The 27,607-nt window shown below is 36.5% G+C and overlaps 1 protein-coding gene across 26 annotated transcripts in view; it reads right to left on the reverse strand.

Moving 5' to 3' along the window:
* BRAF (B-Raf proto-oncogene, serine/threonine kinase) overlaps nt 1-27,607 on the reverse strand; it is a 180,857-nt gene that overhangs the window by 15,281 nt on the left and 137,969 nt on the right. For 18 of the 26 annotated variants that reach the window (XR_014066798.1, XR_014066796.1, XR_014066795.1 and 15 more), the window contains 5 exons: nt 19,973-20,019; nt 19,051-19,169; nt 15,218-15,349; nt 6,201-6,335; nt 2,572-2,725 (listed from right to left, as the gene is read on the reverse strand). Coding sequence is in view for 19 of the 26 variants with exons in the window: in XM_081534331.1 (XP_081390457.1) it covers nt 2,572-2,725; nt 6,201-6,335; nt 15,218-15,349; nt 19,051-19,169; nt 19,973-20,019 (587 nt within the window). In the remaining 7 variants the exon portion in view is untranslated. Of the gene's footprint in view, nt 1-2,415; nt 2,726-3,667; nt 3,719-6,200; nt 6,336-15,217; nt 15,350-16,928; nt 16,978-19,050; nt 19,170-19,972; nt 20,020-27,607 lie in introns of those variants that run through there. The other 8 variants (XM_081534328.1, XM_081534321.1, XM_081534320.1 and 5 more) reach the window with 4 other exon arrangements.

Raw genomic sequence — 27,607 nt, forward strand, 5'->3', positions numbered from 1 at the left:
TACAATAATACAGTAATATCTGAAAATAAACAAACTTGAAGTATCTTATTTAAATGCTGTGATCCCTAAATTACTTAAAATCAAGAAGACAAACCTCATTCCTTATCACTGACTAGTAAACTTTTAAAATGTAAAACGTTTTATAAAAAGGTTGCCTTCTGAAGAAGGAAATCAACTTTAATGAAAATATATGAGGGTACAGGTTTTAGGAAAGGAGCTGTCAGTCACAAATGAGTGAACGTCCTTTTGTTTCAATTCCTTAGTCATAAAGATTAACTCTACATATGGTTAGGAAAATGTTTTTCTTGTTTGGAGAACAAACACATCTAAAACTCAGTCTCAAACAAACAGCAACAACAGAAAGGAAAACTAACATGTATCATTCTAATGCTTCATACTTCTCCAGATCCATGTTATTTAAATATTTCACCTGCTATATTTTTAATGTTCTCCCAATAACATTTCCAGTGGGCCCAATTTGGAAAGAAGAGAATTACTATGTAACCCTGTGAAGGCATGTTCAAATGTCAATGGGATGGTATAATGTTTTCCCAGCAGTTCTAAGAGTTTAGCAATGCCCTCTGGCAAAGGAGGCTGGTAAAGAAAGGAAGGAAAAGAGTCAGAGGCAGGCAGATATGGAGCGCTGGCTGGGTGGTGTTGGTGTGGGGGTAGTGTTGGGGGGAAGAAAGAGGGTGAACAAAGACAGGAAGATAAAAGTGAAGAAGCTATGCTGGGAAATTATAAAAGAGCTCTATCAATAAAAAGATCCTTTGACTCTTGCCCACGCCTTTGAACATTCCACAGACCAAAGTAAATTTTGTAAAAACTTTGCTAGCTACATGCTTGCTGTTCAATTCATGAATAAATAAAACCCAGCCTAATAGTTACTAATTATTGTATCTTGAGTGTAACCGAAAAATTTGGAAATCATGAACTTTGATGTTTTTGAATAAGTCACATTCTTTTATGATTTTCTTATTCTCATTTTTTAAAATACAAGAAATGTTCTTTTTCACTACTCTTCCTAAACTGAAAGTTATGAATCGATTTTTAAAAGCATGAATGGTATTGTTTATCTTAAGCTACCCAAATGAAGGGCAAAAATTATGCTAAACTTATCAATGAGTGATTTCCCTAGACGAATCTAACTTCTTTAAATAAAGAAAATATTTCAAAATTTTATTTATGGTGTGTGTTATCTGTGGTACTTAAAGACTAAACTATCATTAGCGTAAAGTCTTCCCAATTTTCTCCTTTATTTTCAAGAAGAACGGCATTTATTCAGATGCTATCTGTGTGCCGCTGAATAACCTTGAACTGTCAGCTATAATGAAAATCATCACAAATCCAAACTGAGTAAATGAAGGTGTATTTAAGAGGCTGGCTTTGGTCCCTAGGCTGACTCTGAAGTCGAAACACCAATACTGTTTCTTTCACTTTGATTCCCAGTAAAGACTCTGATTCACAGTAAGAATATACTGACTGCCACATTACAGTTATTTTTTTTTACACAAGAAACTGGAAGTCCTAGAAAGCACTAAACATACTAATTATACTGGGGAATCAAAAAAAGAAAATAGCATCCATTCATAACAAGTGGACTCTTGTTGGGCAAAGAATATAAGGAGGGAAGATATTTTACAAGACACATGGATAAGGTGATTGCTAATAGGCATCATGAGAGGTGAGTATAATCTAAAGCAATAATAATTTAAAAAAAATCAATTACTTGGTTGTTTGGCAACCACAGTTATCCAAAAGAAAACAAACAAACCTACAAGTTCTCAGAGAATTCTGCTGTGCTTTTTGGAAGGCAGAGGAAGCAATACTTTTGTCAGCAAATTTGACTTCTATAATGTGTAAGATATCCTTAATATATAAAGAAATATTAACTAAAAATCCAAAGTTAAACCATGTTACTCCTGTCAAACATGCTACTCCTCAGTGGTATCTTTGGTTACCTGCACCGATAATTTATACTGCTCTAAGGGAATAAAGAACAATTACATTTTCTAAATTATTACAAAAAGAAATAGTTATAAGAAAAAATATTAATAAAAATAAGCTTATTCAATTCTAGTGACTCCTAATTAGACCTGGTCAGTTTACCTTCACTAACACAGCCTAACTTACCATCAGCTTCCCACCTGCCAACACACACACACAGATAGTGCTGTTCTTAGAGCCCCTAATGGATGTGGGATAGCTAATAGCAAAAGGTAGATGAGGAAAGTTTAACTAAAATTTAATGATTGGACTAACCAAGTAAACAAAACAAACTTGGAATGGGAAGTAAAGCCTCTGGAAAAGGTACTGTAAATTTTCAGCAATGTCTGTGAATTAAAAAAAAAACATTTGATGTTGAAAATCTAATGCTAACTGGATTTTAGACTGGGAAAAAAACTATATCCAGACTTTATGTTTTTAAAGTTCTTTTGTTCACCTTTAAAGAAAAAGAAAATCCTATTCAATTTAACAAATATATAAGCAAACATATGTTCACTTTCTTTTGTCCCTACCCTCCTATACGCCGTCATTCACTTAGTTTGTTTCAGTGAACAGGAAACGTACCATATCCCCCTGCCTGAATGGGTGTTTTTGGAGAAGCACAAGCATATAGACTAAAATCCTCTGTTTGGAAGCCAGCCCGATTCAAGGAGGGTTCTGATGCACTGCGGTGAATTTTTGGCAATGAGCGGGCCAGCAGCTCAATAGAGGCGAGAATCTAAAAAAAGAAAAAAAAAAGGAAAAAAAAGAATGAAAATGTAGATGGTGTTAATCTTTAAGAGCCTCATTATACTTTATAAGAAAGTGTATGAAATCTTACATTGTTTTTACTGTAATATCAAATGCCTGGAACTTACTAAAGAAACATATTTTTGCTTTAAAAGAAGGGAAAATTACCTAACTATTACATCTTTTAATCTCTATAAGCAGAATGAGAAAAGAAACCCATAGTTAGTTTTTATTTACATCTTATAATTTTAGATCATTTGCCAGCCTTGGAATAGTAAACAATAAAAAATTTAAAATCAATTTCTCACAGACCACAAGTCCCTTTTGGGAAGAAGATGGAGCATAAATAACTAAGGCACTATATGACTTCATAAACAGAACCATTAGAGCAACTCATTCTTTAAAGAAATTTAGTAATGGGAGATATCTTTCACACATATAATTAAAAATAGGGCCCCAATGACCCTAGTGCCACAGGAGTGAGAAGTGACGGATGATGACCCATGAGTGAAAAAAAAAAGACAATAAAACTCCACAAATAGACACCAATAAACAAAATGTAGAAATTCAGCACATTTTTAAGGTACAAAGAAACAGGTTATGACTCCTGAAAGGACACAGCATGATAACACATGAAACATACATGAAAAGAGCTTGGCACAATGCCTGGCATATAGAAAGTACTCAATAAAACTTTAGCAGCCACTATTATTACTACTATGATTATATACTATACAGTAGTATTATACATTACATGCTACATTATTATTATTTTTCTGAGCTACCAAAATTTTTTTTTTAAAGTTAAACGAAATCTGTATAATGATTAGTATAAGAAGGCAAAAAAGTAAGCATTGTTACAAATATTTTAAAATTATAAGTATAACACACAAATACAAATTCAAATAATACAGAAAAGTATAAATCGTACCTTCCAGGGGTAATCACTGTTAAAGAGTCTATACTTTCTTCTGGACCTTTCCTATGCATAAACATGCACATATGAAAACAGAGCCCAGCCTCACCCTCGCCACCATTTAAAATGGTATCACACTACACATTTTTTGGCATTACTTTCTTTTCCCCTCACTGATATCCAAGCCATCTACAGAGACACCTTGATCTTTATGTCTTTAATTTTTCCTATTACAGTTAACAGTCTAGTATCTATCTGGATACTTGGAAGCAGATTCTGTAGCATATAGAGTAGATTTCTGGGAGTGGAATTACCAGAGCAAAAGGTGTATGTATTTTAAGTTTATGGAATCTACCAAGTCCTTTCAAAAGGTCAAACCAATTTATATTCCTACCAACAAAATTTAAAAGAACAGCTCTTCCTCACTTCCCAACATTGTTCCCAATGCTGGATATATTGTTAATCTGAGAAACAAAAATAAAAATGTATTTCACAGTTGTGACTTTGCATTTTACTGATTATCACTGAATTCTTAACATCTTGTGCCAAGTTCATTCACCATTTGTATTTCTTTTGTGAATCACCAGTGCATATTTTTTGTTCATTTTCTACTAATTACCTTTACTTATGGATCTATATAACGTAATCACTCTTTATCATACATGCTACAATTTTTTCTTCAGTGTTTATCTTTCAATATTGTTTTTACTATATAGAGATGTAAAATGTTTAATGTAGTCATACCTGCTAATCTTTTCCCTGATAACATCTGAATTTTGTCTCCTGCTTAGGAGAGCCTTTCCTACCTTAAGGTTGTAAAAATCATTTGTTATAGTTTTGTTTTTTACATGTAAACCTTTAGCCATCTGAAATCTGTGTGTGTATGGTGGGAAAAGAGATCCTATAATGAAAATGTGAAAATAGTACTTAAAGTGGCAGCATTTAATAATCTGGAGTATTCATATATGGACTTCATTTTCTAATACCATGAAAAGAGTAAAATACTATTTATGTTTAGAAATATGATCATTTTGTCCCTTTTAATACCATCTGAAAAGTGAGCCTAAGGATATAATCTGCATTATTAATGTACATCAACCATGTTAACAGGGAGGCCTAGCACCTGGGATGTGAAAGGAGAACATGGTGCAGAGTCCTGCTGACACTGGCCAACAATACGGTTTTTACTTCGACAGTCATAAGCCAGTGGTTTCCTGGGTTTAAAAAACCCCAACTCTTCTTCAAAGGAACAGCAATGTAGAATTCCAATTTGTAAAACAAATCTACCCACCCAGCCTTTCAGCCTTCCCTCCCTGCTCTGGGACAAGCCCCTGAGAGACTGGTTAAAAGCATAAATTCTATCTTTAATTCTTTAGTCGGGAATAAAAAACTCACACATCCCTGTAACACTGACTTCCAAGAAACTTAGCTAGGACTGGGTACTCACAGGCGTAAGATTCACAAAAGACCAAGTCAGTAATTCTGGTAGCTGAGTTATGGAAGTCAGCACTTCCCACGTGAAAACTGGACTGACTAGCTGAAACATTTATACAGTGTATGATGAATTTAACTGAAACAGATTTATACTGTGTATGATGAATTTCTGAGGTATTATAAAACACTGAATTTTTATGACCATACCTACTACAGCTAAACTTCCTAAGCTTGTTCAGGTACTTAGTTCCAGTTCATGAGGCTTATGAAAAATTATTAACTTAAGGCTGTTAAATCTTCCAACTTGAAAAGAATCTGTGGAAAGTTTCCAAGAGTTAGAGAATGCAGACAACACCAAGAGCTGCCTTCTCTTTTTGCCCCAGGTAAAAATGCCTCTTCAAATAACCTAATATTAGAGGGATGCTTGAAACCTATTTATTTTATTGTCAAGAAGAATAAAAGTAGCAGTACACAAAGTGTAGTCTGTAGAAAACTATTTTTGCACTAAGATATTATTTGCCTTTTTTACTGTCATTACTTTATAACTGGAGTTTTCAGAGGTTATATAATGTAAGATATTACAATATAATGAATGCAAAGCAGAGAATCCAACTGTCTTCTTTTTGCAGCAATTTGCAAGAAAGTGTAAAACAAATGTCACTTTTCTCTAATTTTTTTTTGGTTTGGAAAAATACATTTTTTCATAAAACATTTAACATGTATTTGTTTTATTATGTTTAAGTAAATTTATAAATAAATATTTAAAACCTTAGTTTTAATTTCTAAAACGGGAATTACTACCTACAAAAACAAAAAGTTTTTGGGGGTCTTCAATAATTTTTAGGTGTAGAAAATGGTTCTGAGACCAAAACGTTTGAGAACTGCCAGACAAAAGCAAAAGCTTTCTAAATATTTTGTATTGGGATCCTAAGTTACTAGGTTCAACCTTTATTAAATCACCTTTAATAATAATGTGTTTACTTATATGAGTCTGCACATAATCACAAGGAATCCAAATCTGTGAAATTCAAACTGTATGCTCTAAACAAGTGCTTAAAAATCTGCATCAGAATTATCAGTCTGTCCTTTTAGGTAACATAAAGCTTTTCCTTACTTGGGGAAAGAGTGGTCTTTCATCTCTTTTCTTTTTTAGACACTCTGCCATTAATCTCTTCATGGCTTTTGGACAGTTACTCCGTACCTTACTGAGATCTGGAGACAGATATCCTCGTCCCACCATAAAAATTATCTGGGGAGGGGAAAAAAAAAAAAGGCAAATCATATAATCTTGTAAATAAGTGAAAATACTGAAAATTCAACAAGTTGTGCATGTAAGACATGGACTTTTCTGTATGTACATTATACTTAAATAAAAAATCAAAAAGCACAATGCCACTAGTATTCAGTCTTATATATCATAGATTATGGGGAATCAATACTTAATGTGCTGCAAGCTGAAATCTTCATGATCCCACGAGTACTGCAAAGGTCTCCTAACTGCTTTCCACACTTGCAGTCTGCTTATCCAGTCCATTTTCCCACTGATTGGGTAACCATTCTGAAACACACATCAGATAGTACCTCTTCCATTCAACCAAGAGTTAACCTTTGGTTAACCAAAGTTAATCTGTTAGCAGTTGTTCTGGCATCTGAACTTTGAACTCTTTTGTTGAGGAAACTCTAATGGGGAGTTGAGTTATATAAGTCTGAGAACCAGAGTCTCCGCCAGAGAGATGAAGGTGAGTTGGGAACTAACATCTTCTGTTTAACAAAGTAAAAAGGTTTATCTTCCCTGGGTGCAGAGATTTGTAATTTTTCTGATTTCTTTCTTTTCTAATTTTCTGACTTGCGGTTCTTTTGAAAGTGGGCAAAGACAGATGTTAGCAGTCTTAAGTCTCAGGGAGAAGAGAGGGGTTTTGATCTTGGAATAGGTTCAGTAGGGGTAGACTGGATGCTCAGACCCTGATGCTGGGAGAGACTGAAGGCAAAAGGAGAAGACGACAGCAGAGGAGATGGTTAGATAGTACGACAAGACTCAATGGACGTGAATTTGAGCAAACTCTGGGAGATGGTGAAGGACAGGGGAGCCTGGAGTGCTACAGTCCATGGGGACATGACTTAGCTACTGAACAACAACAGAGGCTAAGGTGGAAAGAGGCAGTCAGAGATCCTTGGTTACAGGGCAGAATTGATGAATTTTAGGAACAGCCAAGTTTGATATCCTACTTTATGTTATTTCCAGTTTGGTGCTGTACTAACCCTTATTTAACTACACGCTGATTTGCCCGAGCACCACCAAAGTGAAGTTAGTTTAATTTTGCTTACCTCCTTTCCCATCTCCTCTGTCATAACTGCTCTTCTCCCACTTCATAACAGGCGTATCTTTTACCCATATGCAATTTAAATATATTGCACATCACAATGTATCGCATATATGACACTGTTATTGTGTGATATATTGCAATCACAATATATTGCATATATCACACTGTGCCAAGGTATAAAACTGCTCAGGGTACCAAAGGGACACTTTCAAATAGTGCTGTCTAACTGGACTCTAATGAATGGGTAGCAAATCCCTTTGTAAGACAATTGGTTTCCAATTATTTGCTTTCAGCAAAATCAACTGAATTGCCAGCTAATTATTAAAATAATTTTAATGACAAATTATTAAATAATTTTTGCTACGCAACAGAAAGTGTAGTTGATTTACAGTGTTGTGTCAGATTCTAGTTTACAGCAAAGTGATCCAGTTATATATATTCTTTTTCAGATTCTTTTCCATTACAGGTTATCATAAAATATTCCCTATGTTACACAGTAAGTCCTCATTGTTTACTAGGATTTTATTTTTAACTTAAGGACTTCAAAGTTCTTGAATGTTTCAGCCACAGGAGATATTATGTAGTTTCATTGTTTGATCATTTATGTTTAAGAAACATTTTGTCAGTTCCAATGGCATCTTTCAGCTTTCAACCTGTTGAACAGATCTCAGTTACATTTGTTTTATAGAGTTCCTTCTTATTGTTCAAAGAGCATTTTCATTGTGAGAGTTCACAAAATCTTCAGTTATGGCCATGTGCTTCTGATCCGTGGCTTTGTCTTTTTTTTTTTTACACATAGTAATATTTATTCTTTGAGACCATGAAAACACATTATCCATGATCCAGTTTCTCATTGTCCTTCTTGCCACTCATGTTTTCATTGCTCTTTTCAGACAGAGAGGTCTTATGGCCCATTATCATAGTTTTTTCCTTGCACAGACTTTAAAAAAATTAATTTAATTGGAGGCTAATTACTTTACAATATTGTGGTGGTTTTTGCCATACATTGACATGAATCAGCCACGGGTGTACATGTGTACCCCCATCTTGAACCTCCTCTCACCTCCCTCCCCACCCCATCCCTTTGGGTTGTCCCAGGGCACTGGCTTTGAATGCCTGCTTCATGAATCGAACTTTCACTGGTCATCTATTTTACATATGGTAATACACATTTCAACGCTCTTCTCTCAAATCACCCCACCCTTGCCTTCTCCCACAGAGTCCAAAAGTCTGTTCTTTACATTTGTGTCTCTTTTGCTGTCTTGCATATAGGGTCGTCATTACCATCTTTCTAAATTCCATATATATGCATTAGTATACTGTATTGGTGTTTTCTTTCTGACTTACTTCACTCTGTATACTAGGCTCCAGTTTCATCCATCTCATGAGAACTGACTCAAATGCATTCTTTTTAATAGCTGAGTAATATTCCATTGTGTATATGTACCACAAGTTCGTTATCCATTTATCTGCCGATGGACATCTAGATTGCTTCCATGTCCTGGCTATTGTAAACAGTGTGATGAACATTGGGGTACACGTGTCTCTTTCAATTCTGGTTTCCTCAGTGTGCATGCCCATCAGTGCGATTGCTGGGTCCTACGGCAGTTCTATTCCCAGTTTTTTAAGGAATCACCATTCTGTTCTCCTTAGTGGTTGTACTAGTTTGCATTCCCACCAACAGTGTAAGAGGGTCCTCTTCTCCACACCCTCTCCAGCATTTGTTGTTTGTAGGCTTTTTGACAGCGGCCATTCTGACCCGCGTGAGATGGTACCTCATTGTTGTTTTGATTTTCATTTCTCTGATAATGAGTGATGATGAGCATCTTTCATGTGTTTGTTAGCCATAGCTTTGTCTTAACTGACAATAACTTCTGTTTTTTAATAAAGCAAAGAAGAAATTCAATAGAAGCAATAAGTAGGTCAAACAATATAATCTGTGTGAAAGTTGACAAGTCTTGTTATTTTGGGGACTTGTGAAATAGTTTAAGATGGTTTTATGTGATCAACTAGTAGAATAGATACATATTTTCATATGCTTTCTTTTGAAAATTAAATTCAACTTTTAGAGTATTTTAGTGAAGTATAATTGGTTTTATAAAGTTAGAAGATTCAATTTTAATGACTCTTCTCCAAATAAATAACTTGCTATTTCTTTTAGTTTAATAAAACTATAGTATTTCTATGTATATATTTATATATTTTGAAGAAGGAAATGGCAATCTACTCCAGTGTTCCTGCCTGGGAAATCCCATGGACAGAAAAGCCTGGCACACTATAGTCCATGGGGCTGCAAGAATTGGACACGACTTAGCGACTAAACCACCACCATAGAAAGAGTTCAAATAACCAGTGACACAGTTATGGTAAAGAATTAATCTTGTCCACAGGGAGGGCTGGCTTTTATCTTTGGCTCCTAGAAGACCTTGGTTCAGTCCCTGGGTTGGGTTGGGAAGAGCCCCTGGAGGAGGAGTGAATGAGCGACCAAGTACCAGCACCACCTGGAAGGCAATCTCTGAGCCCTGGAAGGTCCTGCCTGATAAGAGTGCCTTTGTTTACCTGGGAGTCTTAAGATCATGTCAGACAGTCTTATTCTATCAGTGTGATTTACTGAGAGGGCTTTAAGTTATATGGTATCAGTTTGACCTCTGCAGGGGCTAAAAACTAAGGTGGTCAACTGTATCCATGTGACTGAGGCCTGAGAATAACTCTGGCCTCCAAGACTCCAGTGAGTTTCCCTGGCTAGCAATACTTCCTGCATGCTGTCACACGTGGCTGCCAGCCTCTGCAGGGGCTAAAAACTAAGGTGGTCAACTGTATCTATGTGACTGAGGCCTGAGAATAACTCTGGCCTCCAAGACTCCAGTGAGTTTCCCTGGCTAGCAATACTTCCTGCATGCTGTCACACGTGGCTGCCAGAACTTAGTACTGGCCACAACTGCACTGGAAGAGAACAACTGGAAGCTCCATATGTGACACTCTCCTGGATTCTGCCCTATGTGCCTCTTCCTGTGGCTCATTTTAACCTGTATCCTTTTGTTTTAATAAACCATCATGTGCGTATTAACAACTTCCAGTGAGTTCTGTAAGACTTAATGAGTTACTGAACCTGAGGGTGGTCTGCTGAACTCTGCATACAGTTGTAACAAAACTTCTGACTTTCCCATACGCTTATTAATATTTATTTGAACAATATTTCTCAGCACTTCTTTAAAAATAAAACTAGAGAAAGGACTGATGCTAAGTCCTAGCTTATTCTAGCAAAAGTCTTATTTTTCACAAATATATGGATGAAGAGAAACAAAAGTCCCATGTTGTTCATTAAAATACACATTCCCAATAAAATTTTACCTGTTTCTATATATCAAAACCTGTATGTTATTTTCATCAGGTATATATTAATAATTGTTAATAGATAATTTGTAATTTAAAAAGTTAACAGAGCCTAAGGTCACTGGCAACTTTTTTTAAAATTCTAAATTAAAATCCGTATTTTTTGTTGCAGAGATATAATCTGAGTGATCAATAAGAGGTTTTAAGGCATAAAAACATGTTACATTAGGAAAAAAAATTCACTGGAGAAAGAAAAATACAAATATTCAATAGTTTAAAGGCAAAAAAAGAGCCATGTAAAACTTGCAGAAATTTATATATATATATAATATTCACTCATACATGTTTTGTATGTATATACATACATATATATACATATTTTGGCAGCATTCTGCAATCTTAGTTCCCCAACCAGGGATAGAACCTGTGTCCCCTGCAGTGGGAGCACAGAGTTTTAACCACTGGATGGCCACAGAAGTTCTGAAACTTCCAAAAATTAATGAAGAGGTTTTATATTTTTTAAACAAGTAATGACGGTCAGTATTGAAATAAAGTATGACTTAGATTTTAATTGGTACATTTAAGTTATATAATTGCATTTTTTGGAAATGTCAATATAATATACTGAAAATTACATTCTTTGCAATGATTTAAACTTAAGGGAATGTCTTTCCTGGATGTAATTCATGGATAGGAAGTTAAACTGGCACTTATACTACAAAATCAACAGCTTGGTTTGAAATTCTGGGACTGGTTACTTTCATCCTCATTCTACACATCTACACTTGCACTCCGGGTATCCCTGCCCTCCATTCACTCCTGTTTTATTGGAGCACACATCTGCTCATCCTCAACATCACCTCCTGCACTGCCTCAACAGAACTGTGAACTCCCGTGAGAGCACAGCCTGTGTTTTACTCATCTTTGTATTGCTCTAAATCCCATACAGTAGGTATCACAAATTTTTTTATTAAAATAAAGTAGTTTGCATGTTGATAATTTATTGGCTTCCCTGGAGACTCAGTGGTAAAGAATCCACCTGCCAATTCAGGAGACTTAGGTTTGATCTCTGGGTCGCAAAGATCCCCTGGAGAAGGAGATGGCAACCCACTCCAGTATCCTTGCCTGGGAAATCCTATGGACAGAGGAGACTGGCAGGCTATAGAGTCCATGGGGTCACAAAAGAGTTGGACATGACTTAGCAACTGAACAACAACAAGAAGATACTTGTTATCATTCCCTGGTAATTGTCATATCCTGTCTCCTTTAGATCTTGTGGCTTAGAACCCAGCCACCATACTGTGAGAAAGTCCAAGGTTCCTGTGAAAAAGTCCTCACAGAAAGACCCATGTTGAGAAGAACTGAGGCCCCTGGCCCTTGGCCATGACTAAGCTTCCGGCTGACAGCTAACTGGTTAACTGGTCACACCTTCTCAGGTATGCAAATGAGCCATTTTGGAAGTAGATCCTTTACCAGCCAGTGAACTGACCACAGCCAATCCATGTGAAGCAGAGATAAACGCTCCACACTGAGATAAGCCCACCCTGCAGATTTATAGTTTAAGTCACTACATTTTAGGTGGTTAGTTGGTTATACAGCAGTAATAACTGGAATTCATGTGAAATATAAACATTATCTGTTATTTTCTTCTGAGATGACACTTCTGCTCCAAGAGAAAAAAAAAGTCACTATACCTAGCTTAACTGAGCACATTATTAATCCCAATTTAGTAGCGAAGCTGCACTGCAAGAGGTAAGATAGGGTGACTAGACAGAAAAACAGAATGATAAAGAGAGGGGAAAGGACAAAGCAATTTCTCAGACTTTTGGCACTCGGGTAAGTGAAATAAAAAGGCATGCTACTTGGCAAAGTCATATAGGGATGGTCATTCCTCAAGGAGTTAAGAGGCTAACAGAGATTCTTTAGTTCAATCTCTTATTTTTTTTTTTTTTATAAATTTATTTATTTTAGTTGGGGGCTAATTACTTTACAATATTGTAATAGATTTAAGATACCTAGAGAGGTGCAGTGGCCAGGTCATGCAGGTTGTGAGTCCAACATGTGCCATTACATCAGGCTGTTTGACCAGTCCTGTCTTGAATTTACAGGCAAAGCCTGCCACCTCAGACTACAGAGGGGTGAGAATATGGGGGAATGGGCTAAAGCAGCAGCTGTACCATCTCCCATGGAAAAAATAAAGAATATTCCTAGATTTTCAAACAGAAGTCCAGTCTAAGAGCCATGGAGATTAAAGTATGAGAAAGACAGAAAGAAAAATCAAATCAAGGAGATGGATGGAACACTACCTGGGGTTACTTCACTGAGGATGAATGACTAGAGTTTCTGATTCAAAAGAGGGAGTTCCATGAAAAGCACCACTTAAAGAAAGCAGACTAGAAAGTAATGAAGTAGAATGGGGATGGTGGGAAGAGTACACAATTCTTTCACATCCTTCTTCATCAAACACTTGGTTTCAGAATGGCAAGTTCCAGAAGGCTCTAGCTATACTACCAGAAAGAATTAACTAGTAAAGGCCTTACCCATCTGTTGGTCACTCACTTCTCTCATGGGAAGTAAGCCCTTGCACAGCATTTATTACACTCCCATGGAGGACAAAGCACCTAAAATGCCAAGAAGTGGATGAGTGCAGAACTCTGGGATGCTTTTTCCATATTTTGGAGACACTACTACTTATTTCCATAATATAACTTTATTATTTTATTAAAACAAACTTATTCACTGACAAACGGATTTCATCCAGATCTTAGGTTCGTAACTTTTTTATTATTTTTTGTCTATGATAAATCAACTAAAACTAAACTAAAATTCCCTCATAATTTGTCTAGAAGAATAGTATGGCTAGGAAAACTGAACATGGCACAGGGTATTATGCTGGATAGCTGAGTTAATAAGACTGTAAGAGGCAGAGCACGTGAAGCTGGTAAATTAGAGGCGATCTTGCTCCTCAGAATGCCATCATCGAATCAGTCATCTCAGTGATCTAGAATCTGTCACAAGGACAGTAAGTGCAATGTTTCAGTTATGTTCTTTAGCTTCTATTTTAGCCCACTCTGAATCTAAGTTTCATGGAGGCTTAAAAGAATCAGATCATCAGAAGCCAGGTCATAGATTTCTTTTTAACACTTAGAGCTATAATTCAACATTTTAAAGCTATGAAGTAGTTAGAAAGACCAAACAACAATTAAAAAAATTCAGTTTTAGACTGACTTAGGTGGAAATGTAGCCATTTAAAAAATCCTCAAGATAGAGAATCAAGGCCGTTGTTGAGTTAGGGTGATATGGTGATTCAATAAGTACACACAAGCATATGACAACTTAGATTACTTCTCTGATACTACATGATAGTTAAAAATTCTTAGCGAGAAAGCTACCAAGTATCTCTAGAAAGCTTCAGTATTACCAAAAAGATTGACAGTTGAACTGCTGACCAAAAAACGACTCAAGGAAGCATTATACATTAAAAACTATCATTTCATTAGGTTGGGAGGTTATGCTCAAACACATACAACATTCATGCTTTTTTAAAGACTTTACACTGGTGACTCCCCATGTGTGTTAGAAACGCCCAGCAAACCCATTAAAATGCTGATGCCTGGACCCCACCCCACTGAATCAGCACCTGCTCCAGCATCTTCATTTTTAAAACAAATTATCCTGGCGATTCACATGCAAATCACAGCATAATGTACAAATACTACTTTAATCCCAGTTTATATGGTCAACTATTGTTTTCTAATATATTAACAGTGTAACCGCTGCAATCTCTCTCCACACACACACACCCACACTCTTTTAAAATGTTGAGGTATATGAGGTAATTTCAGTAAAAACAATTCATTTTTCTTGACCAGTGTTAAAAGCCCAGGTGAATGTAGCGCGGCTGGGACCAAAATGACCAAGCGCTGCACGCGGCTACGCTGACGCTCTGGGAGAGCAGGAGCTGAGGAAGAGGGAAGTCAATAATTCCCTCCTGCTTGAATTCTTACCACAGGAAAATGAAGCACGATGTAACAGTCCTTTCATATAGCTAGCTTTAAAAGTCTAAAAAGTAGGGAGAAATCTTAGCAATTTTAAAAGGATTTGGTATCAAGAAATTCACAGCCGAGAACCTGCTCAGACCTGACTGCACAGTCTGTGACAGAGGAAAAGGCCTAAGCCCAGATGCTACAGTACTGTGTGTGGTCATGAGGCAGGAGCCAGATCCAGCACTGTGTCTCTAGCTTCTAGTCAGGAGAGCAGGAGGTTCACTCCACTGCAACACTGAAGAATGGTATTTCAAGGGAAGCTCTTACACGCTGCTATTACTGTCAAAAGTACTGAACAAAAGGTTCTAAACCCAAGATCAAGAGTTCTATTCTTCATGCTTACCTGGGATCCCAGACCTCTTTGCTACAATGAATTGGAGCCTCTCGACAAATAGTAAAATGAACCCCAAGAAATGGTGGATATTTACCTGGTCCCTGTTGTTGATATTTGAATAAGGTAACTGTCCGGTCATCAATTCATACAGAACAATCCCAAATGCATATACATCTGACTGAAAGCTATATGGGTTTTTATCTTGCATTCTGATTACTTCTGGTGCCTGGTAGAATATAAAAAGAAAAATATTCTTGTTTATTATTCACATCAACCAAATAAAGACTGAAAACCAAATTATTATAATTCTCAGAACAATGTTTTTATCATTAAATAACCTATGTAAAATATGTAACCAATTCTCTTATTTATGGCCAAAGAAAGAAAACTGACTATCAAAGATAAACAAAAAACAAATGTTCCGTAAACTCTGAGAGAAGCAGAGATACTGAGATTCCATATACATTATTAATATTTAAAAAATTTTAATAGCTGCCCTCTTCCTATGCAAAATACCATTACTGCCATTTGAATTTTTCCCATTACTTTTCCTATTAAGAGTGAGTTCCCACTTTCCATTACTGACTCAGGAAAGAAACCCTAGACCTGTCATTATGAGATGTTTGGAAGTAGCATAACCACTATGGTAATCGCCTGAGAATTTAAGTTTTCCCATTGGTACAAATGATTCTCCTCATCTCAGCACATCTTAGACAATCATGGTAAAATTTCAAGACTGATACTTTCAAACATCTTTCCTGTCTCCAAAAGCAGTATAATTATGCCATGGATGCTTTATTAACAAAACAACAGACAGTAGGTAGATTTAGTAGAAAATGGTATGAAGATTCTTTTGGCTGCTGCTTCTTGGGCAAAGATACAGACCTAATCATATTTGCTATATTTTTACACATTTCAGTTACTATAGTCTATAACTAGATTCCTTATTAGCCATTTACATGCAATACAATAAATGGTTGATTAAATATTAGCTTTAAAGAGTTCCTTCACCTTGCATCTTCTGTACTGTTTCATTGGGAAGAAATTAGAGAAACTGCAGGGTAACAAGACTTTGTGAAAACATGAGTCTGATACCAAAACTAGGATGAGCTGCAAAAATGGCCCAAAGACGTGGAGCAAGATTCCCAGTTAGTGGTCAGGGTAAGGCAGGGCAGACTATCTTACAAGGAGTGACAGCACTCTTCAGTCTTTCCTGCAAAACAGAATCACCTGTGCAGCCTTTCACCTCTCAACATCATAGTAGCTCAGTAATACACCATCAGAGTCTAGGGATGGGAACAGTTTCAACTGCTAGTTTTTATAGCTCCCCAGATGACTTAAAGTCCACCAAGGTTGAGAACCACTGAGGAAAGATGTATGGGAGATCCAGATGCGAGTAAAGGATGGGGTGGGGTGGGGTGTGGTGAAGGTGACATCTGCTTGGTTTGTCATGTATTTTCTTGATAACTGTTCTTGGTAGTACAGTGCAAACTAAACCCCATACAACTGTGATGTAATGAACAAGCCTTATTAAGAGGCTGGTTATGATACAGACATAATATTCAAAGCCAGGATGCAATTTCTGTGAGGAACAGTTGAAGAACTGCCTTCTTGAAATTTAGTTTTACTTCACTGCTCTTGGTAGATGGTTTGATGAAAAGTCATATGTGATCTATTTATAAGAAATGCATGATTTATCCTCAATTAATTTAGTAACTTATAAAAATTTTCACAAAAGGTTTTCATATTTAAGATATAAATAAAGCAAGATTGAGAATACCACTGTAAATAATTCAGGGACTTACCTAACCTTTGGTTCTGACCAAGTTCTTCTCTCCTAGTCTATGGATGTTCCTGTTTATGAAGGCAATATCAACTCAAAAGGAATTTTACTCAACAATTAAGTGTACTACTGACTAACCTCTCATCTTAAAACTCAGCTTGCTAGAATAAAGGATGAACCCATCTGCCCAGGTATCAACAAAAAAGAAATTAAAAGAAAATATAAAACAATGCATAATAGTCTATAAACTGTATAATCTAAGGTTTTTGGAAAAGGACAAACCTGGAAACTTGACTGAGCCTAACTTTCCCACACTAGTTAAAATAAACACACCTTTAAAACATGTATCAACTGTTTCTTTGTAATTGTAGATTTTGCAATTTCACCCCCTCCCAGGATACATTGTTATCTTTGTTACAAGGTGTATGCCTTAAACGTGTCTGAGATCCAGATTACAATGATTAATTAGCTTGTTTATAATTATTTATTAAAACAAACATATATTAAAGAAAAATATAGCTAGCTCTAATTACTAAATCCCAGAAAAGGCATTCAAAATCCATTAGTTCAACTCAGTGTTAAAGATGGAAAGACTGGGAGGAGGTCAAGAAACAGGCAGGTTAAGAGTCAAAAGTACGAGAGTACAGACCTCTGGACTCCAAGTCCAATGCCAACCCCCTTCCACCTTGCCACTCATGCTAATGCCAGTTATTATAAGAAATCATAGCCAAATTTAACCCCAGGCTTATCTTGACTAATTCAGAATCCTCTTAGAACTGCTACAGATAAGTTCAGGAAATTCAGGCAAATATGGCTTTGAAAGCCCTTGCAGTTTTGCTATTTCGAGCAGGTGTCCCAAAGTTTTATTGCAGATTCAGCTATTCAAAACTTAAAACTGCACTAACAGTTTTGGAACATCCTGTATTCAACTTGGAGCACAGGTTCTCAAACTTTTTGGTCTCAGGATTTTTTGTCTTAAAAATTATGGAGGGCCCCAAGAAGTGTCTGTTTATGTGGATTATACCTATGGCTATTGATCATATTAAAACTTAACTGAGGAACTGTTAAAATATTTATTAAATTATAAAACAACCATTAGCCGTTAAGACAGATTACCCTTTTCTAAAAAAAAATGAAAACTAGATTTTCAAAAACAAAGCTTAGTGAGAAGAATAATACTGCAATTTTTTTTCCTTGCCATGCCACAAGGCATGCAGGATCTTGGTTCCCCCACCAGGGACTGAACCTGTGACGCTTGGAGTAGAAGCATGGAGCCTTAATCACTGGACTGCCCGGGAAGCCCCTGTAGTTCTTTTTGACTGGTTTAACAGCAGCCAGCTATGGTCACATATTCACTTATGCATTCAATCTGTTGTGATGTGTTGAACAGTATGAAGAAAAAGCTAGTCTCACAGAGGATGACCTTGGGAAACCTTAAAGGGTCTTAAGGACCCTCTTGAGAAGGGCTGGCTTAAGAAAAGCCCTATGACAGCCCTTTTCACAGCCTGCTGAAAGGAACTGAGCAAAAGTTTTAGTTCCCTCTTCTTATAATTTCTCTTTCTTCTTTTCCACAAAGCAGAAATAGGAATAAAGAAAGAACAAGAAGGAGCTATGCAGGGCACACAAAGCTGACAGTGTTAAAAATCTACCTTTCATTTTTCTTTTTCTTTTCCCAGCTGCCCATAATTATACAGTTCTTTCTAGTCTAAAGAAAGCAACTTTCCAATTTAGGCTTAAGTAAGATTGTGAAACAGTCTTTTCTTAAAAGGAGTAGTTCTTTTATTGAAACCTTAATAATGGCTGCAGATCACACCTACTTTTAAATTGCGTACTTGTTTTTTTTTGAAACAGCATACACAGAACATTCTAAACACAAAATATTTTAGAGAGACAATTCTGAATAAAACTTAGGCAGTGCTTATAAAAGATACATTCTTTTGTTTAAGATATACTGAAGCCGGTTCCATAATATTCTTCCTAAAGATAAAATTAAAATCTAATTTATATACAAATAAGATCAACATTGGTTTTTGTGAATACTGAGAACTATGAGAACACTATAGTTGAAATCTTCAATGACTTTCTAATAACAGCATCTCAGGGGCCAAAAATTTAATTAATGGAGAAATAGCCTCAATTCTTACCATCCACAAAATGGATCCAGACAACTGTTCAAACTGATGGGACCCACTCCATCGAGATTTCACTGTGGCTAGACCAAAATCACCTATTTTTACTGTGAGGTCTTCATGAAGAAAAATATCTGAGGTGTAGTAAGTAAAGGAAAACAACAGTTCTCATTTTCCTATCAAAGCAAGCATTATGAAGATTTCAGGTATGAGATATAATTTCCACAATTCTTTATTATGATATTCTTTAAAAGGAAGTATAGTACTTCGCATTTCCTTTTAAAGTTAATAAATATGCTTTAAAAATAGTGTTATTTGAACTGTATGACCTGCTTTTAGGATTTTTGGTGCCTGAAACGTGGTAAGATGAGGTAAGCTGTTTTCCTAAGTTTGTCGGAGACCTTGAGACTTCCCCATCGGATTTTAGTAAAAGAGGCCCAAATATCCTCCTGGCACTGCTAGGAAGGCTATAAAGCTCTTCACTGGCACTGAGGCACCTGGCAGATCAGGTTTGAATATGGGCTCATGGAGGAAGAAGGAATGTTATGTTTTCCTCACCTCATTGTTATATAATGTAGAGCCGCAAATTACATCTCAATGACCACTGAACAAGGTCAGAGCACTGAAAGAAGCTAGTAGATAGCTACAAAACTATGCATGTTATAGTGCTTACAGAACATAAACAAGCAATCACAGTCCTACTATCATAAGGACTTACTAGATTTTTTTTTTTGCAATGGTTAGCTGTTCAAAAACCAAAAGCAGGTTGTAGTATCGTGTACTACTACTACCCTCTTGTGCAAACCCATTTATTGATTCCCTTTACAGTGTACTGTTGAACTCTGCGTGAAAACTGTTTTTACATAATGTGAAGATAAAATGCAGGAGAAAAGGTCAGGATGTTTTCAAACTTCGCAGACAAGTTCAGGAAGGATACTATTACTCTTGAGGTCTCTGTGGATGATTGACTTGGCGTGTAAGTAACTGAAAAACAAAACATCATTTTAACCTGAGGAGGGCTAATGACTCTGGCCTCAGTATCTATAGAACACATTTAGGGGTGTAAACAAAGATTTATTTAGAATCATGATACAACTGCAAACTGCACATTGTGATAACCCCTTTATAGAAGAAACAGTAAAATAGACTGCAAGTGAACTGAGGATTTTAGGAACATATTACTATTATGATACAACCAAAATCTTTTTTTCTATTTAATGACTTTGCTTTATCTTTTACTATTTACCAATACAAACCTTCTACTCCAGTCACGTCTATTTATCCAAGTCCTTTAAGTATACCTTGGTATTTAATCCCATCTCTGTGATCAATGCTCCCCTCCCACACCAAATTAGCTTTCATTCTATTCTCCACTGAATCAGACTTATTCCTTAAGACTGAATATATGTTCTGACTCCTAGGTGAAGTCTTCCGCAAGACTCAACCATAAGTGAAGTGATCTTTCCCCTGTTCAGTTACGTAGTAATTACTGTAACAATTTGATTCATGTTTGTTTTTTTTTTTTACCTATGTTCACTTTCTATTTGGAATATAAACTCCATTTGATAAAATAAAATCACTTTTAAATGTTGTGTTATATGTTCTTAAAATACCTTCTTAAAACTAGTGAGGAACTTTCTACTGTAATGGACACAGTGAATCTATTTGAAAGTCAATGATAAATTTAAATCATCTGTTACCCCTAAAAACTGTCTCAGTTGAGTTTATTGAGGGAAAGAGCTGTGTCTGGTTTACTTCTGTTTATCCCCAGTGCCTAGTAGCGTGCCTGGCATGTGGTAAGTATTCAATACATATACGCTGAATCAATGACAATGAGATAAATATAATGTCCTAGTGAAGGTTATTTTTCTTCCTTTAACTGTAGGAACAACACATATATGAGACTTCTGAAATCTAACGATGACTATTAGGAAATAAATTTTGCCTTAAAGTAAGACCTTAAAATTCAAATGATATAATCAAAATTATATAATGAACACTGTTAAAAATAAAACATTTGCAAATAATTAACTATTTATGCTTTCTCATCTTCAATTTCCTCATCCAGAGATCAAGACTTTGAAATTTTTTTCTGACAAAATTTTTATTTATAATTACTGCTTATACCAAGGCAACTCCTTCTCCTCCAATTACTCTTACATTATACTGTTTATTTCCTTCACAGCATTTATCACAATCTGAAATTATCTTACTGTCATGATTTTTTAGGCTGAGAGTTTGATATGCTACATCACACTCACTCTTCCATCAAAAGAAAACACGGTTATGTTATAGGCCTTATATGCTTGAAAAGTTCTGCAGTGACATAGAAAGGTTCAAAAAGGAGGAAAATGAGTCAATCAAAAGCTGTTCCAAGATGGGGAGACCTTATCCTCATTAGAAAGGAAAGCGGACAGGTCACGATACTGGTGGTGGAGTTTGGGGCTTCAGTTAGCTTATTAGTCTTTAGTACACAGAAAAGGTGTGGTCTCTGGAAAGAGGTCCTGTCTCCTTTGGAATTAAAGACAGCAACAACAAATGGGTGGTACATATGAAAACAGAGAGGCATGATGAAGTTACAAGATGGGAAGAGATAGGTATTCCTGATGGATAGTATCAATCTTTTCAACAAATTCGATACAAAGAAATACACCAAGAATAATGTAGATAGAGATGTAACTAGAGGGTTAAAGAGAGAAAATTTCTGACCAGGAAAGTACTAGATAATTAACAAGATATAAATATAATGGCTGAGCTAGTGATATATAATCGTAAACAGCATAAATCTATTATAGGCCAAGTTGCATACAGCTGCACCTTGAACTAATACTACTTTGTCCTTATGTAATCCGTTATTGTTTAGAAATTGCTCTACTAACTTGTATTTCATTTAATAAACTCTCTTTCTGCAACACTTCTATAACAAAAGCAGCAAAAGAGCAGAAATCCTGGTCTATATAATGGAAGGTTGGAAAGAGGATGACTCAAACTCCTCAGCTGGAAAAGAGGGATGAGTATCATACCTCAATCCCTACATAATATTCCAGATATAGGCTGACCCTAAACCATGATTTTCTTAAGCATCAACCAGTCACAACGTAAGATGCCACACCCCACACAACTGGCTGAGGGTAAGGAAGGGAGCAAGAATAAACTGACTTTGCTATAGATGATACAAAAGTCTATCCATTATGTAGGACAGTTACACTGGAACTCCTTCTAACCTTTCAAAGATGTCAAGGAGAACCCTATAAGTTTATAAAAGTAGTGCTTAATTGCTCAGTCATGTCCGACTCTTTGTGACCCCATGTACTGTAGCCTGCCAGGCTCCTCTTTCCATGGAATTCTCCAGGCAAGAATACTGGAGTGGGTTGCCATGCCCTCCTCCAGGGGATCTTCCCAGCCCAGGGATCGAACCCAGGTCTCCTCCATTGCAGGCAGATTCTTTACCATCTGAGCCACCAAGGAAGTCCATATAAGTAGTAGGAAAGAAAAAACATGTTATAAACTAAATGAATATCATGCTCTTCATAGGTTTCTGTTAGGAGTCTCCTTCCCTGAAGAAAAGTATCCATCTACAGAATCAATTTAACCTTAAGAAGCTGGCACATCAGTTAGTAAAATTTGTTCTCTATGCTGTTTCTTTCAAGGTCTTATGCAAGATTCAATTTTTCAGCAGTCTTTTCAGACCACACTATGATGCCCTGACACCAAACTAAAAAGCTTCTGCATAGCATAGGAAACCACCACCAAGATGAAAAAGCAACTTACCAAAGGGGAGAAAGTATCTGCAAATCATGGATCTATAGGGGATATCAAAAAATAAAAAGAACTCACATCTCAGTAACCAAAAACTCAATCAATCATTTTAAAAATAGGCATTTTCCCAAAGAAGATATACAGATGGGCCAACAGGTACATACATGAAAAGGTGTTCAACATCACTAATTACCAGGGAAATGCAAACCAAAACCACAACAAAATATCACGTTGTATCTGTTAGAATGGCCATTATCAAAAAGGTAAGAAATGCCAAGTGTTGACAAGGAATAGGTAAGGGAATCTTTATGTACTGTTGGTGGGACCATAAACTGGTACAGCTGCTATGGAAAACAGAATGGAGGTTCTGCAAAAAATTAGACACAGAATTACCATATGATCTAACAATCCCACTTTGGGGTATATATATCCAAAAAAATTTAACTCAGGATCTCAAAGACACTTGCACCCTCGTGTTCACTGCAGCATTATTCACAGCAACCAAGACATGGAAACAACTGAAGTGTCCATCAATGGATAGAGAAAATGTTAACACACACACACACACACACACACACACACACACACAGCAATAGCATTCAGCCATAAAAAATAAGGCTATCCAGCCATTTATGACAACATGGATGGATCTCGAGGTCATTATGCTAAGTGAAACAGGCCAGAGAAAGACAAATACTGCATGATGTCACTTACTTTTGGAATCTCAAAAAACAGAAAAAGCAAAACAAAACCCAAATTCCTTTCATCTTCCTTATGGTGGGAAAATATGTTGATTAAATCAGCCACTGTTATTATGGCAGCTACAGCCACTCTACTGACTCCTATTAAAATTATATCCAACTACAGCCCTAGAGAGTTGTTGTTCTTGCATGGCTCCTACAAAACCATTTCCCTTATCCAAAATTTGTGTACTTCTCTTTTTCGGACTTGAATAAGATTTCATATTTTGCATACATGGCCTATGTGTGCTCAGTTGCTCAGTAGTGTCTGACTCTTTGTGATCCTATGGATTGTTATCTGCCAAGCTCCTCTGTCCATGGGGATTCTCCAGCTAAGAATACTAGAGTGGGTTGCTATGCCCTCCTCCAAGGGATCTAGCCAACCCAGTGACCAAAACCAGGTCTCTGGCATCACAGGCGATTCTTTACTGTCTGAGTCACCAGGAAGTCCTGAGACATGGCCTGTAATTGTAGCTTATTAAAGTTCTAGTTTTCACTAAAAAATAAGTTTATCAGCATGCTAATGATGCCTTCATCTAAGTAATGTGTAAATATATGCTAGTCATATTTAAGAGAAGAGCAAGGACAAAACTCTCCTAGCGTAAGAGCTTCAGGTATGGTAATTATACAGTTATGGACCTAGTTAAATTCTTCATGTGTGTTACACATCTCTATTTTATCCTCAAGAATATCATGAGAGATTTTAGTCAACTACTTTGCTGAGATTCAAATACTGCGCCTACACCATCTGCCCAAATTATCAGTCTAATCTATTTATAAAAGCCTCAAGTGTCTCTCACTCATTTGCTGCTGTTTTCTTATACTTTCAGCTATTTCTAAAATCAAGCAACTGACCTACACACACATTAGCATTTTAGTCCTCTTTCATCTAATGCTACACAATTTGAAATAAGTTCATCAGTCTTTACACAGCAAGATGAATCTCTCCTCTGACACCAACGGAGAATTGTTAGCAGCTGATTGGACTGGAATGCGCGATGGTGGTGACAAGGTGTTATTTTATCCAAATAGAGTTTCAAATCCCAGTCTTCATTCTACTTTGATGTTTTCCTCATCCCTTATAATCAGTGTAGAAGGTAAGCAAGACTTCAGGGAATGCCATTCTGCCAGTCTTACGTAGTTAGTAATCATTTACCACATTAAAATGATGAAAGTCCCTAGTAAGTGGAGATCACACATTTTTCAGTTGTACTCTACAGTGGTCTAAATTCAATTTTTACTTAGATTTTTCAGTTTCTCTCACTTTAAAAATCTGATTTACAGAGAAGTGTAACCAGTATACAACACAAAATGTACCCATTTAGTATGTACAGTTTAAAGAGTTTTTGGCAGACACATAAGTATACTTGTCTAAAGACCAACCATAATCAAGGTGAAGAATATCCATCACCCCTAAAGTTTCTTCATACATTTCTACAATTAATGGTACCTCCCTAGGCTCAGGCAACCATTGATAATGATTTCTATTACTAGCAATTAGCTTTACCTTTCCTAGAATTTCACATAAACAAAATCACTTGGCTTCTTTTGCTCAGCATGATTTGGAGACTCACACCCTGGCTGCATTATAGTATTAGCATGGATAGATATACCATAACTTAACCAGTTAGTTGTCAGACATTTGGGTTGTTGTGTTTTTTGGCAATTATGAATAAGACACTATCTATAAACATTCATATAAACATTCATATATGAGTCTTTGTTGCTGACTTGTTTTCATTTCTTTTGGGAAGTCAGTGAGATTAGAATTGCTCATATGGTTAATTTTAATTTGAAAAGAACCTGCCAAAGTGGTTGCACCATTTAAGATCCTTACCAGCAACACGTAAGAGCTCTGGTTACTCTTCATCCTTGCTAATATTGGTATTGTTGGCTCTGATTATAAGCACTCTAGCAGGTGTGTGGTGGTATCCTGTCCATCTTTAATGTCTAACATGTTGAGCATCTTTGCATGTGCTTATTTGCCATTCTTTCATCTTCTTTAATAAAGTACTCCAATTTTTTGCCCCTTTTTTCATTGGGTAGTTTGTCTTATAACTAAGTTGTTAAGAGTTCTTCATATGCTTTGGATATAATTCTTTTACCAGATAATGTGTCCTGCAAACATTATCTTCAAGTCTGTGGCTTGTCTTTTCATTTTCTTAACAGTGTCTTTTGAAAAGCAAAAGTTTTAAATTCTGATGAAGTCTAATTTATTAATTTTTTCTTTTATGGTTCTTAATTTTTGTGTCATAAGAAATCTTTACCTATCTTTAGGCTACAATGATTTTCTCCTTTGTTTCTTCTAGAGGTTTTAGATGTTCAGCTTTTAGTCTTAGGCCTTTGATCCATTTTGAATGAATATTCATGTCTTGTGCCAGAAAAGGGCCAGTTATTTATCCTATTTGGATATACAGTTGTTCCGGAAACATTTTATTTTGTTTGTTTTAAAATATTTATTTGGCTGTGCCGGGTCTTAGTTACATGGGATCTTTGCTTTTCCTTGCACATGAGTTGTGGCGCGCATGTTCTTTGGTAGTGACATGTAGGATCTAACTCCCTGCCCAGGGATGGAACACAGGCTCCCTGCATGGGGAGCGAGGAGGCTTAGTCACCAGAGAAGTCCCAGGATGAAGATTTTGTGAAAACTGGCTCTAGGGGGCCAGTTCTGGGAAAAGTGGATTGGGAGAGGGAGCTTCTGAAGGAGGGTGATGCAGGGGTCATGCACTCTGAGGAGAGGAAGATTCTGGGGAGAGTAGGCGGGAGTTGGGGGGGTGGGGAATAGGGGGCCCCCGAGAGGAGGGAGATAGATTCAGGCAAAGAGGGGGTGTAAGGAGAGAGCTCTGACAAGGGGGATTTGTGAGTGGGCCTCTGTGAGAATTCTGGGAGGAGGAGACTGAAAGGAAGGAAGTTTTGGTGAAAGCTAGATTCTGGGGAAGGGGGCTTTAAGAGGAAAAGGACTCTGGGGGAGGATAAGGAGGTGGATTCCAGAAGGTTAGGGGGATTCTGAATCCTTCCAGAATTCTTGGAGAGGAATTCTAGAAGAGAAGACGACTGCTGATGGTGAAGCTGTAAGACAAGCCTCCTCTGAGGGGGCTGAGAATCAATCTCCAGTAACATTTTTTGAAAGGACTATCCTTTCTCCATGAACTGCCCTGGCATCTTGGTGTTTAAAAAAAAAACAAAAAAAACTACTGATCACAGACATAATAGATATATTTCTAGACTTTCTTTCCTGTTTTATTGAGTCACACATCTATCATTAATAATTACACTGTCTTGACTACTGTGGCAGCTTATAGAAAGTTTTGAATCTCACATTAAATGTCCTTCAACTTTGTTCTTTTCAAAGCTGTCTGACTGACTAAAACTGACTATTCTTGCACTGTATTTCCATATGTTTTAGGATCAACTTGTAAATTTATACCAAAATCCTGCTGAGACTGGGGCTGTACTGAACCTTTAGATTCTATAGATCAATTTGGAAAAAACAGACATCTTAATAATACTGAGTTTTCTAGTCCATGAATATGATATCTGCATGTCCTGTTTCCTGGCTGGGACTCACATTAGAGAGGGTATAATCTCCCTTTGGAAAATACTCTCATTGTAATTAAGTACAACACTGGCCTGAAGAGACTGAGAGTGTACTGTAAACACAGAATATCATGATATTGATGGAATAGCAAAAACCATGCTATTCTTAGAATAGCATTCATAAGCTCAAATACATAAATTCAGAAGCATGGTATTTGTTTATTTATAAGAGCAAGACAGCCAACCGTGGGAAATGGTACGTACTTCAACTACTGCTGCTGGAGCAACTGGATACCCACATGGGGAAAATCTTCAATCCTTGCTTCATACTAATGCCAAGTAGGTGGAAGAACTAAAACTAACAGCAAGAATTGTAAAACTTCTATTAAAAAACCAAAGAATTACTATCACCCTCCTGTACATGGAAAGTATTTTCAAGTTCTCAGGATATTTTTACATCATTTGATTTTATAACCTTTGCGTTTCTTTGTGAGGCAAGCAAAAGGGCAATAAGGTCACTTTTGCTGATGGGAAAA

Source organism: Giraffa tippelskirchi, chromosome 10, assembly GCF_054371585.1.
Source record: "Giraffa tippelskirchi isolate mGirTip1 chromosome 10, T2T-mGirTip1v1.2.pri, whole genome shotgun sequence".
NCBI lineage: Eukaryota > Metazoa > Chordata > Mammalia > Artiodactyla > Giraffidae > Giraffa > Giraffa tippelskirchi.